We start from the raw sequence: 17692 nt of genomic DNA on the forward strand, positions 1-17692 counted from the left end.
TAAAAAATATTATATTATTGGTTTTTAATATGGACTGCAAATATAATTTTAAAATAAATATAAAAAGGACATTTTTGAAAGCATTGTATTGTCAAAATATTTAAATAACAGAGCGATTGTTGTATTTTATAATATGCACTTTCATTGATTTTTGGGTCACAGTCTAAGCGAGTCTTGTGTGAAATACCTTCAGAAAAAAAAAAAAACCTATTGTGATGTTGCTCCTCAATTTTATTTGTGAAATTGTTATTTTTAACGGAGACGTAAAGACTAATAAGATATGAATCAAATCTGTTTATATTGATCTAGTGAGTGTGAAGCGTTTGTGAGTGTTTACCGAGCGGATGGTCTGGTCGCTCTGTTTGATGACCTCCTGGATCTGCCGCAGGACGGTGACCTTCATGTGCTCCAGCTCCTGGTGTTGTGTGGTGGCATCTGCGATACATGTCCGGTACGTGGCCTCGGCCTCCTCAGCCTGAGACCAACACAAAATCACAACCTGCTAAACCACTGGACATCTGTTCCTGCAAAACTCTTCCTACGGTGGCATAAGGGAGATGCATTGTGGGAGTGCTGAGTCTGACCTTGTTGCGGGCCTCTTCCTCCAGCCGTTTCTTCTTGTCTACTGTTTTGGTGGTAGAACTGCCGCCCTCCTCCTCGGCCCTGTTAGCTGCCATCCTGGCCTTGTCGTACTCCTCGCAGCGGGTCATGTAGAACTGCTTGGCCCGGCGCAGGTTGGCCTCACACTCCATCTGTGTTCAAACACACAACAACCCTTACAGACCTGCGCTGCTAACGTCTCATATGGTTTAGTGTATGTAGACACATCCCGGCTGGAGTTTTAAAGTGTTCTGGTAGCTCATAAGATGGAGAAATGTAAACGTTACCAGTTTTCTCTTGGCCTTCAGCCACTGTTCCTTGATCTCCTTGCGCTTCTTCTCATGCTCTTGTTTGCGGAGCAGCAGAGGCTGTGGATGAACAACAAAGCACATGATGCTCCACAGCAAAATACTTCATGCTCCAGATTTCAAGATATTAAAACGATGACTGAACAATTAGAACAAAATATAATAATAATAATAATAATGGTAATAATAATAATAATAATAATAATAATAATAATAATAATAATAATAATAATAATAATAATAATAATAATAATAATAATAATAATAATAATAATAATAATAATAATAATAATAATAATAATAATAATAATAATAATACTACATACATGCAGTACAATAGTACATTTAACAGTAACTACTATTACTACTAATAAACATGGATGGTGGCCTGGAAAGAGTTTCACACGGTTAAAACCGCTCAAGCTGGATTTGGATTTGAAGTTTTCTTGGTGTTTTTTCAGAATTTATTTGTTCCTGTTAATCTGAGTAATGCATGACTGGGCCATTGATCAAGTATACACACAATACTACTGAAAAACACAACCTTAAAAAGTCTCATTCATAACATATTTAGCTTTACAAATGTCTTGATCAGAGTTTAAAATTAACTTTATGCCTTGAGAAAATTGACTAGCCATAAATATTTATTACCAGCCATTAAACTTTTTTTTTTTAAATATGTTCTTGATATATTTTCTATATTGAAGAGATATTTAACAGCATTTTACAATATACAATTTGCTGTTATACATATATTAAAACGATGACTGAACAATTAGAACAAAATATAATAATAATAATAATAATGGTAATAATAATAATAATAATAATAATAATAATACTACATACATGCAGTACAATAGTACATTTAACAGTAACTACTATTACTACTAATAAACATGTTGACCTGGGCCCATATTCACAAAACATCTTAAGGCTAAAAGTAGCTCATAACTCGCCGATTTATTAAAAATAATGGGAGTGTCAGTCCTTTTGCTCGAAGAGTATTTCACAAAGCGTTTTAGCACTAAAACTAGCTCCTAAATCTGTGAAACATTAGGAGTAATGAAGAGGACTCCTAAATCACTAAGACCGAACCACAAACTATTCCTAAAATGGCTGTTGCCGGCAATCTGCTTCTGAACGTAAACATTTTAGAAACATTTGATAATGACCTTTTAAAAAGGTATCGCCTTTGGTTTTGGAGGTTATCCGAACTCCAAATTTTCCTTTGATTATATCCTTGTTTCCATTAACCAGTTGGGCAAGAAGTAACAGCTGTTCTTGAGTCCAGTTTGATTTTCTTTTACGTTTGCACAACGTCGTACTATCAGCCATGATTGTTATAGTCTGTTAATTAAAAAGCTGTTTATATCTACTTATTGTTTACGAGATGCAGACGTGTAAGAGGCTGAATTTAGCTGAACATGTACTTGTTTAATAAGTGACACTTAAACTACATTTAAAACATTATTTGAAAATGGCAACATTTTTATTTTAAAATCTTTATCTTTAATATGTCAACATGATACCTCACTCTACAATATTTCTATGATTAAATCACTGACAGAGACCCATCCCCTATCAACCAACCACTGTAGACATAATTAGTAAGCTTGTTGACATCATCATCCTTGTTTTCATTAACCAGTTGGGCAAGAAGTAACAGCTGTTCTTTTTTTACATTTGCATGCATTACTATCAGCCATGATTATTCTACTCTGTTAATGAAAAGCGGTTTATATGCATATCCACTAACTGTTTTTGAGAAGCATACATGTAAGAGGCTGACAAAAAGCTGAACATATACTTGTTTAATTAGTGACACTTAGCCTGCATTTTAAAATCTTTATTTGAATGTGGCAACATTTTTATTTTTTTACCTTTATATATGGCAACATTGTGCTCTACAATATTTCCATGAATAAATCTCTGACAGAGACTATCAGCCAATCACTGTGTGCATAGTTAGTAAGCATGCTGACATCATCCATAGCAACGAGGTCAACCCCGCCCTTACTCTTAGCTTAAGACTTCTGTCTATTCCTTAGTAAAAGTATGTCTCAGCAGCTTTGTGAATAGGTTTTAAGAGAAAACTCTTAGCTAAAAACTTTTACTGCTATTTAGGAGAACTCTTAGTGGTAAGATAAAATGTTTTGTGAATACGGGCCCAGATTAGCACACTAATCTAATTTATTGCTAATGTAGCTTATGGTTAACCTGATAGCTGAAGAGTCATGTTAGAAAGAATGGCAACTGCTTAGCATGTTAACCAATTAGCATGCTAAGCTAACTAGCATAAGCCAACAAACACAGGCACGGTGAATTTCTGAGCTTTTTTCTCCAAAAAAATCTGGTAATTTCATATGAGCCAATTATGGAAAAAAGATTGACAAAATTTGTAAGAGTAGCAGCGAAAAAAAAAAGTTTTAATTTGCTTCAATATGGTGGAGAGTCATGGTTGTAAAATGATAAACAAGACAAAGTCAGAATCTGCATAATCCAATGAACATAATGTCACAAAGAATACAAACAAACTTGTTTTCAAAAGTTATAAACGTTTTTGCAAAAACCCTTATATCTCTGGAATACTAGGTGGCACTGCGTTCAATCTTCTCCGGTACCTTCAGGACATGTTGATGGTGATACCTATCGAATTTTGTGCCAATGTCAAATCGTTCAAAAGATATTGCAATTTATGACAAAATTAAAAATGGCAGCCAATCACTATTCCTGGATTCGCCATGACACAAGCAATCCATAGACAAGATTATGATTTTCTGACAAATTGTTCAATAGTTATAAGCAAACGTGTCTATTTCATATCTCAAGACCTGTAGGTGGTGCCGTTTCCAACTTTAGCATGTAGCCTCAGAACATCGTGTTGATGAAGCAAACAGTTTCGTTTCGATTGATCAAAGTTTGGCCAAAATACAGCCTCTGAACCAATTTTGGGTCAATATCGTTAAAGGGATAGTTCACCCAAAAATGAAAATTCTGTCATTAATTACTCACCCTCATGTCGTTCCAAACCCGTAAGACCTTCGTTCATCTTCAGAGCACAAATTAAGATATTTTTGATTAAATCCGAGAGTTCTCTGAACCTCCCATAGACAGCAAGGATCCTAACACGATCAAAGTCCAGAAAGTAGTAAAGACATCGTTAAAATAATCCATGTGACATCAGGGGTTCAACCGTAATTTTAGGAAGCTACGAGAATACTTATTGTGCGCAAAGAAAACAAAAATAACGACTTTATTCAACAATTCGTCTCCTCCGTGTCACCCTGTAGCGCTATTTTGGACAATATCCACTGAAAGTAAACAGCGAAGGTCTTACAGGTTTGGAACGACATGAGGGCGAGTAATTAATGACTGAATTTTAATTTTGGGGTGAACTATCCCTTTAAGTTCACGACATCATAACTTTTGAACAAAGATGAATATCAAAATTCTGTTCCGTCATTTCTGTGCAGCTTGTCCAAAGATTATCTAAGCCAATTTTCAGAAGAATTGGACAAATTTTGTAAAAATAGAATACTGTCCTTTTCAAAATGGTAGCTACTGTAATGGGCAGAGTCTTAATGTAACCTATTGAACAGAATCAGCAAGAAGAGTGTAATCAGGTGTACTAAGTTTAATTTTTCTACAACAAAGGGTTCAAAAGTTATAACCATTTGAAAAGTGAATTTTTGAACTGCTGGTAGTGCTATAGAATTGGTCAGTTCACTACTACAAGTGTGCCAATTTTAATCATATTCCTTCTTATGGTTCATAGGGTTGCCATAATAATAAAAGGGCAAAAGGTGGACATGTTGGTGCTGTACCATGATGAAGGTCTGGTTCTGCAGGGTGGAGGCCGCCTGATGCATCCCAGAGCTCTGCTCCAGGTCCTGCTCCAGAGCCAGAGAGTAGATGGAGAAGAAGGGCATGTGTGGCTGATGGACACAAAAACAGACGCATGAGGAAGAAAACAAACCAATCCTGAAGACTTCAAAGAATCTGAGTGAGGTTAGTTCTCACCTGTGTGATGGTCTGTTTACAAGTCTGATAGATCCTTTGTAAGCCCTTGGAGAACTCCAGCTCTGTACAAACATTAATTAATAAATATCCATTGCAATTTAAGATGTCAAATATTAAGTAAAAAAAAAAGCAAAAATCAACAAGCAAAATACAAGTAGCAACAGGATGTGGCTTAACCAGTCAGGATTTACAATCAGAACTAAGTTTTATACAGAACTACACACTTTATTTCAGTCTCTTACATAATACTTAAAAACTAATTTTACATCAAACCATCATATCACTGAAGCTACACGTGATCCTACCTAATGCAAGCTTCCTCTCAATGTAGCCGATCATATCCTTGATGTATTTGGAGATGGTTTTAGCGTACGTCAGAGCCGAGTCCACTCCTCCTTCACTGCGCTGCAGGATAATGTCCACCTCTTCAGCGCTCATCGCTGCCAGCATGCATAGGAATATAATTATGTGAGCATAGAGTTTCACTTTAGGAAAAAATACTAGCGATAAAAAAAAAGAATGATTTATTTGTTTGTTTGTTTAGCAGGAGACAAGTTGTGTTAATAACAATAAAAACAAGTAATCAAAATTAATAATCATAAAAATAATAATAATAATAATATTTATTTTTGTATGCATGTATAAGAGATCTTAATGTCCTGCAGAACATATGTAAAATTATAAATAATAATTTCAACAGTATTATTATTATTATTATTATTATAACAATACTACCACTAATAAATATATTTAAAAATAAATCATTTTAAATGTTTAAATACGTTCTGCATTACACTAAGTTTGCATATTTAAACAATAATAATAATAATAATAATAATAATAAATTATTATTATTATATTATTATTATTAATAAAATTGTTAATAAATATTTTATGTATTTTTGTATATTATTATTCATATTTTAAATACATGTTCTGCAGGAGATTTTGTAAAGATCTCATATATAATAAAATATTCATGTATGCATGTATGTATTTGAGATCTTCACAAAATCTCCTGCAGAACATATTTAAAATTATGAATAATTATAATACATTATTATTATTATTATTATTATTAACAACAATACTACTACTACTACTAATAATAATAATACATATTATTGTTAATAATAATAATAATAATAATAAACAACAAAAATTATGCATTTATTATGCATATATGTTCTGCAGGAGATTTTATACAAAGTAATGGATAAATAAATAAATACTATTAGTTCTCTTAATTTCTTAAATGTTCTGCAGAACACTGTTCTCTTATAAATATAAATTTTAAACATGCTCTGCACAAGACTTTTTATTAGAACAACATTGTGATACTATTATAATCAGCTCAATAAATACATAAATAACATTTTTTATTTTTAAACAAATTTTTATATACAAATTATATTGAAGACATAAAATTATATCTTCATCACAAAAACAAAACCCCAACTATATATCATTGCATTCCTACTTGCTTTTCTGTATTTCTGAATTTGTCAAAATGTACCCAGCTCAGATGAATCACTCCATGTGTGTGAAGACTCATGACCCGATAGGTTCTCCATAGACTGAACATTCAAAGAGAACAAACACACACAACTATTTATATCACACATTGTGTCACATATACATCATACACATCAGTCATGCGTGTTCATGTGAGTCTTATTTCAGAGAAGGACGACTGCGTCAGAGCAGTGACTCTAATCACAGAACGCCACTTTCAGGAAGTCAAACCCTGCTGCCAACATCCACTCTGTACAGAGACTGACACACACTCACCCTGCTCTTCTCAGACGGCAGCACTGACAACAGCGTGCTGCTGTCCACCTCTCCCATCAGCAGCTCAGACACACTGACAAAACACACAAACAATAACATCTGAAAAACTCAACTCCAGCAAATGATTAGATGCCAGCTCTTAACTTCCTTAAACACAGTCACATTGCACTGCTGCATGATTTAATGTTTTGGTCACAGGAAATTAATCCAAGACATGAACAAGACCGTTTGAGCAACATTTTGCGCTGCCATTCAAAAAATGTATTGATACGATTATGAAAAGTTGAAGTGACAACAACAGCAATGATAATTATCAGCTCGAACTCAAAAACAGATCCTTGAGGGTTTGGGGCTGTAAGCGTAAGAGAGCAGAAGCCGCAGATCAACTTCCTGTCATTTCTGTCGAGCTACGATTAATGTCAATGATCTAACAGAGCATTTTGAGAGAGATGATTTCATGATGTACACAAAGTATGCTGTATGGCTCTGCAGTCCTGTGAACGCTTAATTTAGACTGGTAAAAATAAAATTAAACAAAATCGATAAACAGAATAAACTAAAACATTTCAAAAGGAACAAAGTGCTTTTTCCCTCTTGAATTAATTGAATAATATAATAAGCACAATCAATAAATCAATCAATAAATAGTTCCATTCATTCAAGGGGAATTTTTTTCCTTTATTTTAATATTTATTTATTTATTTAAATGTATATAAATAAATACATTGCAAAAGAATGTGCCATCTCCCAGAATTAATCTAAAAAGTAAACAAACAAACAAACAAACAAATAAATCTTTCCGTTCATTCAAGGGGAAATTTTTCCTTTGGAAATTACTTATTTTTAAAAAAATATTTATTTATTGATTGATTTAAATGTATATAGATAAATACATTCCAAAATAATGTGCTATTTCCCGGAAGGAATAAATAAATAAATAAATAAATAAATAGATATAAATAATACAATAAAAAAAAAAAATAGTATGCAAGAATGCAAGATTGTTGTCGCATGACCTCACTATCCATTCATCCAGAGTTCATTTGCAAAAACGATAACTCCGTTTTTAAAAATTTTCAAAAATCATGTTTTATCATTGTGCATTCCAATTAATATCAATCAAACTGCAGTTGGGCTATTTTGATTAGATTAAAAAATAACTTAAAATACAGCCAACTAACAAAAACATGGTAACAAAAAACATGATATCTGTTTTTGCAAATAAACTCATTTTCACTGTCCCACAAGATAAAAATGAATTAATTAATATTGTCTTTATTTAAAATGCAGTAAATGGTTAAACATTTTTGTCCTACATGGACCTGTTGTTATAAAAGCTGCAGTGCTATATTTAAATTTTTGAGTCAAATCTCAAACTTGTCCTATGGTGTGACTGTCTCAAGCATGGTTCAATAAATTACAACTTTTATAAATGAAAAAGAAAAACATAAAATGTTAATAAATACCTCCGGCATAATTGTACAAGTGTCCATTTTAGTAAATGGCAATCATTTTCTTCATCCATACATTTCAGAAAACGTAGGAACTGGATACATTTTGTCTGTGAAAACCATGTCCTCTGGTGTGACACCATATCCTGATTTTAAATCGGCCAATTCCAGAGAAAACTTTAATTAGTTGAAGGACCCCATTCATGATCATGTTACTGAAGGCCCCTGTGAAGTCCATGACATGTGCACATGGTCAATTTTTTTTTCAACTTTTTTGGAACCACAATAAAACGTGATACTTTGTTTTTGAGACAGAAAGAATTGAGGGAGAGAAATTACTGGAAGGGGGACACGGGACACGGAAATATAGACAGAAAATTAACAGGGATCCACGCAGAAGGGAGGAGATTATAAGAGAACAATGCAGAAAGTAAATAATCAAAATGATGCCTTTAAAAGAGTAGCCATATAGTTTTAAAAAACTAATTCACATCTTAATGAATATAGTTTGAATATCAATCATATTTAGCTGTGTCACACATGCAGCGGGGGCTAGAAGAGTTTCAGTAACATACTGATTGAATTTAGTTTTTTTTTTTTTTTTTTTAAATACATGTTTATATTGTTTGTATCAAAATTAAACTTTCTTTCCCCTTTGACATGTTCAAAATTAAATAGAAATAATTGAATAACTACCATTTCTGTCCTTTAGTGTGACGTAGTGTCCTATGGTGTGACACATAAAAGAACCACAGATTTGTTTTTATCTCAAAAACACTTGAGTATTGTAATAGGGGGACATACAAATATCACTCAACTTAAAATGGTATAATTTTCAGCAGTTTTGAACGGATGACAGCAATGTTTGTCTTGTGGTCAAAGTTTGTCCTGAAATTGTCCAACAAGTCATGGGGAAAAAAATTGTTAATTATAATTTAATTTTAAATAAATAGCACTATGTGAAAATAAGCGTCTAACAATGAAGATAAATCTCTCTCATGCCATTTATACATTAAGAGTTTTTTTTTTCTAAATTTTTGCTATGTCACACCGTAGGACAAATTTATGGTAGTTCAGTGAAAATGTAAAAAAAAAAAAAAAAAGTGAAAGAATTGAATTTAGTGACCCTTTATATTTTCTCAAAGATCAGACTTCACACTACATATATGCATTTCCAAAAAAAGGTTATAATATAACAATTTTAGTAAATCACCATTGGCAGGTCGATGGTGTATAAATAAATATTTCAAAGAATAAATGCAAAAAAAATTGGGTGAAATTACTTTCATTTTCATTACGTTCTATTTACGTTCATTTATCACATCTGAAATAGAAAATCAAGTAGAGCACACTGCATTGTGGGATACAGTATTCAATAAATACAATATTGCTCTCTGGCTGCATACTGCACATTTTGGTAAATGTACTATTCAATCCAAGTAATCTATTCATACAGCAAAGTGGTGCACAGTATGCATACTGCAAAATAAGCCTGTTTGCATCTCAGAGTAAAAAATAAAGAAAATCATGAGAAAGTTTGCAATTGCAAGAAGCAAAACTTTGAGATTACAGTCACAACTACTTTTTCCCCAGAGCCGCTGATAGCGTGATCCGCTGACGAGCGCTTCATACTCACTTGCTGCTAAAGGCTACAGCGATAGTCTCGATGGCCTTCTCAAAATCTTTCTTGTCTGCTTCATTGCACACTTCATAGTGGTATCCTGAAGTCAAAGACAAAAAAATTGTTAGTAAATTGCTTAAAATGACAGAAACACATTAGTGCTGTAGAACGACTGTAAATGGCTGCTCTAACCTTTGACCTGTGAGATGAGCTTGCCGGCAGCGGTGAGCGTCTCCACCGTGTTGAGGAGAGGGTACATGCTGATGACCTGCCGCAGGATGCGCAGAACTTCCCCCAAACACTCATGGGCCAATGGACGCCGGTTCTCCTGTTTGTCTGCCAAAAACCATAAACAACATTATCATCAGACGCTTAACAGCTGAAAATAAACATCTAGATTACAGCCGCACAAGCTCACAAACTCAAATTAAGACTTCTGATTAAGTATAGTATATATTTATTTAATGCCAAGTCAGCATCAAAGGCTATTTTCATGGCAAAAACAATTTAGAAAATACAAGTATAACAAATACAATAAAAACCAGCAAACAAACAAAGACAAGTTATATAACACAAGATTTTTTACATTAACAATTTTAAAACTTTTCCTGCCAAAAGTTTACTAAATAACTCTTTGAAAGGAGACATATTATGCCCCTTTTTACAACATGTAATATAAGTCTCTGGTGTCCCCAGAATGTGTCTGTGAAGTTTCAGCTCAAAATACTCCACAGATCATTTATTATATAGGAATTTTGAAAATGCTTATTTTGAGTGGAAGCAGAAACACACTGTTTTTCGTGCCTCTCTCTTTAAATGCAAATGAGCTGTTGCTCCCCGCCCTCTTTTCCAGAATAGAGCTGCGCCATTTAGTGATGGGAAGTTCGGATCATTTTACCGACTCGGACCTTTGAGTCTCGTTCAGCAAAATTTCAGAAAGCGGCTGTCACAGCATGTGAGAACTACACTCTAAAGTTCTCATTCACACACAAGTTTATGTTAAAAACACACGAGTTATAGCTGGACAGTCCAATAAAATATGTTTAGACTTCTGATTAAACTTGGATTTTTGTGTCAAATGATAACTCTTCACACCGTGTTATCAAATAAGCAAAACTATAATTGAATATCTGGGTCATATTTCATCAAGAAGAAAGAAAGAAAGAGAAAGAAAAATAAAGAAAGAAAGAAAGAAAGAAATAAAGAGAGAGAAAGAAAAAGAAAGAAAGAAAGAGAGAAAGAAAGAAAGAGAAAGAGAGCGAAAGAAAAGAAAAAGAAAAGAGAAAGAAAAGAAAGAGAGAGAAAGAAAGAGAAAGAAAAAGAAAGAAAGAAAGAAAGAAAGAAAGAGAGAGAGAGAAAGAAAAAGAAAGAAAGAAAGAGAGAAAGAAAGAAAGAAAGAGAAAGAGCGAAAGAAAAGAAAAAGAAAAGAGAAAGAAAAGAGAGAGAAAGAAAGAGAAAGAAAAAGAAAAAAAGAGAAAGAGAAAGATTAATGAAACAATTAAAATAAAATAAATGAAATAAATTAAGAAAAATTAAACATCTTTCAGATTTCACCCCATTTGAAAATAAATGCCACAACGTAAAAACAAAAATAACAAAACAAAATAAAATAAATACAAATTATGAGAAACAAAATCTGGGTCATATTTCAACCCATAAGAAAATAAATGCCAAAACTAAATAAATAAAATACCTTGGTCATATTTCACCCTACATGATGCAAAAAATTATAAATAAATAAATAGAGTTAATTATGTTCATTTGTTCAGTCTTGTTCAATAAATAAACAATTATACAAAAAAAACAACATAAAATAAACTAACAAATAATTAAAAGTTTTCACTTTATCATCTCTCGACATTTTTCTTCTAGTTATAGGGCACAATATGACCTGGATATTTCTTTGTGAACCCAGTAACCCTTTAACCGACATGTCAGTGTCTGTCATGCTGAGAAATATCTGCAGTGATCCTAAAAGAGTCGAGACACTGTGTTGCAGTGCTTTCTCGTCTGCTGTGACACGTCTACAAGCCACTTCCTCCTGTCTTAACTGTAACTCGAAGCAAAAAACACCCACAACTGTTACTTGTTTAGTTTCTCTTTGTCTGTTGAAACTACCCGACTTATACAGTAATGGGAAGCATGAACAACTGGCTTTTTTTCCCCCAATCAGATAAAGTAGGCTATTTGTGTTCAATAAAATAAAATAAAAAGTGGAGGAAATTGTGGCATGAGTCAACCACCAAAACCAAAGCCATATATTTGAAATATGGTAAAATGACTAAAAGATGTATACTAAATTTATTACTATTATTATTATTAGTAGTAGTAGTATTAATTAATTAACTTTTTTATTTTTTGGACAACTACCAAGTATCATAGTAATCATTTACTACCATAATATAGAAGTTTTCAAAATTCATAGGAACATTAATAGAAATACATATTTAAATAATTTCTATAAAATATGATGAAGTATACAATATAAAATTCCTTGCAACAACAAATTTCAAGAATAGTGCCTTTGTTGCCTTTTTTAGGGGATTTTTTTGGTTTGGATGAATTGAGAAAAGATCTATACAAATAAATGTTGCATTAATATTAAATTAAAATTATTTCTCTTCAGATTTAACTGATCTAACTGAAAATGATCAACTTAATGCGCACTAAATATTTTCCAAAATATATATACACCATGGTTTTACCATCACTGTATCACGGAACCATCACAGTGCTTTTTTATAAGGATCCTCTTGTGGAAAAGATCGTTTTTTCGGATATAATAACTGATTTTGTTATTTATGGGTAGGACTACATACTTGATGCTGAATGACGTTGCTCTACGAGTCCTGAGAGCAGTAGGGGGTGTTTTCTGAGAGAACCATTTCCTGCGCCAGTGTGGTGCACCACAGGAACTCAACCTCACTGCAGATAAGGGAAGATCAGGGCCTCTTGGGCAAACTCAGCCCCGCCCCTTCTCTGCTCCGCGATCACATGATCCTCAGCGGAAGGTGATGTTTGCGGCAGGACGTGCAAATAGTCATGTGGCAGACAAGTATTGAGCACTGTTGTGAGTTTCTAACGTGAAAATAAGTACCAGGAAACGTTTCGGAAACATTTCATCCATGTCAACTACACTGTAAAAAACGTTATTGTAATTATAACGGTAAACGACTAAAAATGCCATGTTAAAAACTTGTTAATTGGTTAACGGTAATTTCTTACTACCGGTATATAAGGTGAAAAACGAATAAATCTAACGGCACTTTATGTAACTTTACAGTAAAATACAGACATTCCCAAAATTCTCTTTCAAATAGTGTGATTTAAAATAATCTGCATAACTTCGTGATTTCGATTTTTTTTTTTTTAGTGTCATTTGTTACAAAGTTTTTATATTTTTCCCCTCCCATTTTCATTTGTTCATTTTAGTAATTTTTCTGTGTTTATAATTTTTAATCATTATTAATTTTGTTGTAATTTTTTAATGCGTCTACGGTTTTCATTGAGTTCAATAATTTATATAATAATTAATAAACATTTTTAAATAAGTTTTAAATACAGTTTTGAATAAGTTTTAAGATTTTATTTTATTATTAGTTAACATTTATTTCATCTGGTTTTACTTTCACATTTGTTAACCTTGTTTGTGATGAAGTTTTAATTTTTACTAACATTGTTTTTGTTTTTTTGGTTGTAAGTATATTGTAAATGTACAAAACACTTTTAGGTATATTATTGTACACTTTGGTACGCTAACATTATATTAGTTAATGAAATGTTTTACTGTACATTTAAGTTCAATTCGTAAAACCTAAAATGTTTCTACCATTTTTTTACGTTAAAATTCTGGCAACCACAGCTGCTGGTTTTTACCAAAAGTAAAAAAAAAATTCAGATTTTTTTAGTTTTTCTCCAAGAAAACCATTATCTTACCTTCAAGCACAACATCTTTCAGTTTCTCCACCGCTTTGGCAAACCGCTCCACTATGCGCAACAACGACGGGATGTCTTCCACCTCGATAGCCACTGTAGTCTCGGGCGTCTCCGGCGAGGGACTCTGCGCGATGACGGATTTTCCTGCACCCTTACTGAAGACCCAAGACTGTATCGGGAAGCCCGCGGCGCTTTGATTACGACTCAGGGAAGTCGGCCGCTTTAGGGTGCCCATTGGGGACGGGCTGCCAACCAGCTTAGTGTGCTGGACCAAAGGGGTACCTGGACAGGAAGACGGGACTTCTAGGACAGGGGGAGACAGATTGGAGGAAGTATGGGACGAAGAGGTGACGGCATCGACTGCATCTTTCCGAGGCTGTTCTTGAAGAGCAGAGAGCTGTTTGATAAAGAAGAAAACAAGGATATAGTGTGGGCAAACTGATAAACACGACAAGTTTTAAGGTAGAAAGTTTTGTGGATCGAGCACAAGATGTGTGCCCGACTACAATAGAAGGCTGTTAGTAAACAGAACTTCTTTCACAAGAGCAATTGTGTAATCGTGGCCTACTTCCTGTCACACCCCGAAGAGCTGATGCCACACTGACTGGCCTTGCTGAGGCCTAAAAACACTCCCATGCGAGTAAACATGAATATAAAGCAAAGTTACCGAAAATCCCATAAATTATGACTAATTTCTGCCTCATTTTAGTCAACAAATGACTGAACAAATGGTGAAATATGATACGCAAATCTGTAAGTGTTAACAGGGTGATATCTCAAAATCCAGGTCACTTTTAAAGAAGATTCATTTAAAAAGAATATATATATTTTTTTTTACTTTTTTCCTCTCTCTCATATATATATATATATATATATATAAAAATAACTTTTTCCCTATATATTATTTTTACATATAATTAATTTAAATAAAAATTATGAAAACTAAATTGACAACTCTTCATAATACTTGGAATATTACAATAATATTTCAATAAGACATTTTAAAGTTTAAATATATACATTTAACGTTTTGCAGTTCACTTTGATCTAATACATTTTTAGAAGAACAAATATTTCTTGTAGACTTTCAATATGAGGTCCTAAGATAACGTGTATAATAGTTTTACAACTGGTTACACCACTTGACAAAAACGGTAAATGCTTATCAGTACACATATCATACACAAATGCATATTTTAAACAGTAAGATACAAATATTTACTACTTAAAATAGGTATATTGACAAAAAAGTACTTTTTAAATACAACCCACCTGTTTGAGCCAGACGTTGGGTCTATTTGGTAAGATGTCCAATTTAGTTTTGCCGTTTGATTTTTTCACTCTCTGACTAGTCGCGTAAGGACTGTAGCTTTTGCTACTTGATCCACCACGCTTCAACATTTCCAGCTACTGAGCTACTTGTACTTTACTGAAGCAACGTTGGACACTGTTAGCCATCATATCTCATCCTTTTCATTTAATACATGCAACTGAACCTTAAAAAGCGCCTGAAAGTAAATAATTAAGTCCTGAAACCAGGAGAAAAATATTCAAAGTAAGGCAAAACATCAACTTCTTGCCCCTTGCTACGCCATATCACACTGTGGAAGTTTAGTCCGTCCTTTTCTTAATATTATTGTTTTTTTTTTACATAACGGTCTAAATCATCTTGAATTCTACTTTGTGTTTGGAAACACTGATAACATTCGTGAATTTTTCAGCAACGTCGAAAACCAGGCGCAAACATGAGCGCGAGAGTGAAATGTCACTCAAGTTGATTGGCAGGAGGAAAAGGCGAGAGATGCTGTGAGACTTACTGATGGAGAGTTGAGAGGCGATGGGCTGCTTCCTGTTCGGCTCTTCTTTGACATCGAGTGCGTCTTTATCAGTTCCCTTGTCCTTTTAGAGAACATTTTAAGCTTTAGGTGTTTCTTTCCGGCGCGTATTTCTTTTAATTTACGATATAACCCCCCAGCCCACCCCCCGGCTCCCCATTTCAAAGCGCTGATACGAGGTTTCCACACTCGAAACCAGGAGAAAAATATTCAAAGTAAGGCAAAACATCAACTTCTTGCCCCTTGCTACGCCATATCACACTGAGGAAGTTTAGTCCGTCCTTTTCTTAATATTATTGTTTTTTTTTACATAACGGTCTAAAAAAATCATCTTGAATTCTACTTTGTGTTTGGAAACACTGATAACATTCGTGAATTTGTCAGCAACGTCGAAAACCAGGCGCAAACATGAGCGCGAGAGTGAAATGTCACTCAAGTTGATTGGCAGGAGGAAAAGGCGAGAGATGCTGTGAGACTTACTGATGGAGAGTTGAGAGGCGATGGGCTGCTTCCTGTTCGGCTCTTCTTTGACATCGAGTGCGTCTTTATCAGTTCCCTTGTCCTTTTAGAGAACATTTTAAGCTTTAGGTGTTTCTTTCCGGCGCGTATTTCTTTTAATTTACGATATAACCCCCCAGCCCACCCCCCGGCTCCCCATTTCAAAGCGCTGATACGAGGTTTCCACACTCCGAGCTCGAGCTTGTGTCTCACACCTCTAATATGATCGCACATTGACTGAATCTACCGACACTCATCAGAGCAGTCTGAGGCGCATCCGCTTTCTCTCTCTCGCTGTGACTGTGACAAGTGAAACTGCGCTGCCATGTAGAAACATGAGGGCTGGATAACATCATGCATGCTCGCTGAGACTTTTAAAACGACGTTTATGCATTGAGTTACATCATTTTACGACAAAAATAGGCTTTGGCCCCACACGTTGTTGTTAATGTGTGTCACCTGCTGTTTAATTAAATATTAAAACACCGCCCACTTTCGTGACAAAACATGTCTTGAAATCTTTTTGTTTGACAAAACATCATTTTAACTACACTTTTATTTTATTTACAGAATAGGCCTATCTGTGCTAAAGCAATATTGTATCGGTCTTGAAATACCTGAGCATAGCAGTCTTATGCAAAAAAATACAAGAAAACCAATCGCAAAATGCAATGACATCTTCACCATTGGTTAGATTTGGAATTGTGACAATTTCAACTTTTCAATTTTTTAACTGTAAAACACACACACACACACACACACACACACAAATAAAGGTGCTTAAAAGGTTCTTCACAGCGATGGCATAGAAGAACCATTTTTGGTTCCACAAAGAACCATTCAGTCAAAGGTTCTTTAAAGAACCATCTCTATCTTACCTTTATATAATCTGAAGAACCTTCTTGTGCTTAAAAGGTTCTTCACAGCAATGGCATAGAAGAACCATTTTTGGTTCCACAAAGAACCATTCAGTCAAAGGTTCTTTAAAGAACCATCTCTATCTTACCTTTATATAATCTGAAGAACCTTCTTTTGCCACAAAGAACCTTTTGTGAAACAGAAAGGTTCTTCAGATCTTAAAGGTTCTTTATGGAACCATTTAAACAAAAAAGGTTGTTCTATGGCATCGTGAAGCACCTTTATTTTCAAGAGTATATATATGAAATTTCCTAGGAGTGCGTCTCAATCTGCTCCCTTGCACCCTAGGTAGTGAGTCTGTATATCATGTACACAAATTCAGGCACTGGTAAGGCCAGCATTCAATATGCAAATAAATACAAGAAAACAGACCAATGGCAAAAATGCAATGACATAATCAGCATTTGTGATTTGGAATGGCGACAATTCTAACGTCAAATTTTTAACTTGACATGTCTGTATTTAGGAAATTCCAGAGGAGTGTGTCTCAGTCTGCTCTCTAGCATCCTAGGTAGTGACTCAGTATATCGTGTACACAAATTTGGCCACTAGTAAGCCCACTGTGTGATTTATGTTTTGCACTTCAGAAAATGTGACATTTTCCAATAAGAGAACATAGCAAGCATAGATTCTTCCTGGTTTTGGGGATTAGTTTTTTTTTTTTTTAGGGAAAGAACATTCCAGTTCCCTAAAAAAGGACTTTGTTTGAGA

The 17692-nt window shown here is 34.0% G+C and overlaps 1 protein-coding gene across 4 annotated transcripts in view; it reads right to left on the minus strand.

The window, feature by feature from the left end:
• The window catches only part of LOC107669820 (minor histocompatibility protein HA-1-like), a 23735-nt gene extending 7414 nt beyond the window's left edge, over positions 1-16321 (minus strand). For 2 of the 4 annotated variants that reach the window (XM_016462231.1, XM_016462230.1), the window contains exons 1-12: positions 16046-16321; positions 13731-14127; positions 9987-10130; positions 9810-9894; positions 6723-6795; positions 6448-6508; positions 5237-5371; positions 4932-4993; positions 4736-4846; positions 888-968; positions 585-752; positions 338-475 (exon numbers count right to left, since the gene is read on the minus strand). In XM_016462231.1, coding sequence (XP_016317717.1) covers positions 338-475; positions 585-752; positions 888-968; positions 4736-4846; positions 4932-4993; positions 5237-5371; positions 6448-6508; positions 6723-6795; positions 9810-9894; positions 9987-10130; positions 13731-14127; positions 16046-16297 — 1707 coding nt within the window. In that variant the 5' untranslated portion in view covers positions 16298-16321. Of the gene's footprint in view, positions 1-337; positions 476-584; positions 753-887; positions 969-4735; positions 4847-4931; positions 4994-5236; positions 5372-6447; positions 6509-6722; positions 6796-9809; positions 9895-9986; positions 10131-13730; positions 14128-15002; positions 15260-15547; positions 15730-15754; positions 15952-16045 lie in introns of those variants that run through there. The other 2 variants (XM_016462232.1, XM_016462233.1) reach the window with 2 other exon arrangements.
• Positions 16322-17692: the final 1371 nt, after the last annotated feature.

This window comes from Sinocyclocheilus anshuiensis, unplaced genomic scaffold, assembly GCF_001515605.1.
Source record: "Sinocyclocheilus anshuiensis isolate Anshui unplaced genomic scaffold, SAMN03320099.WGS_v1.1 scaffold560, whole genome shotgun sequence".
NCBI classification, from domain to species: Eukaryota; Metazoa; Chordata; class Actinopteri; order Cypriniformes; family Cyprinidae; genus Sinocyclocheilus; species Sinocyclocheilus anshuiensis.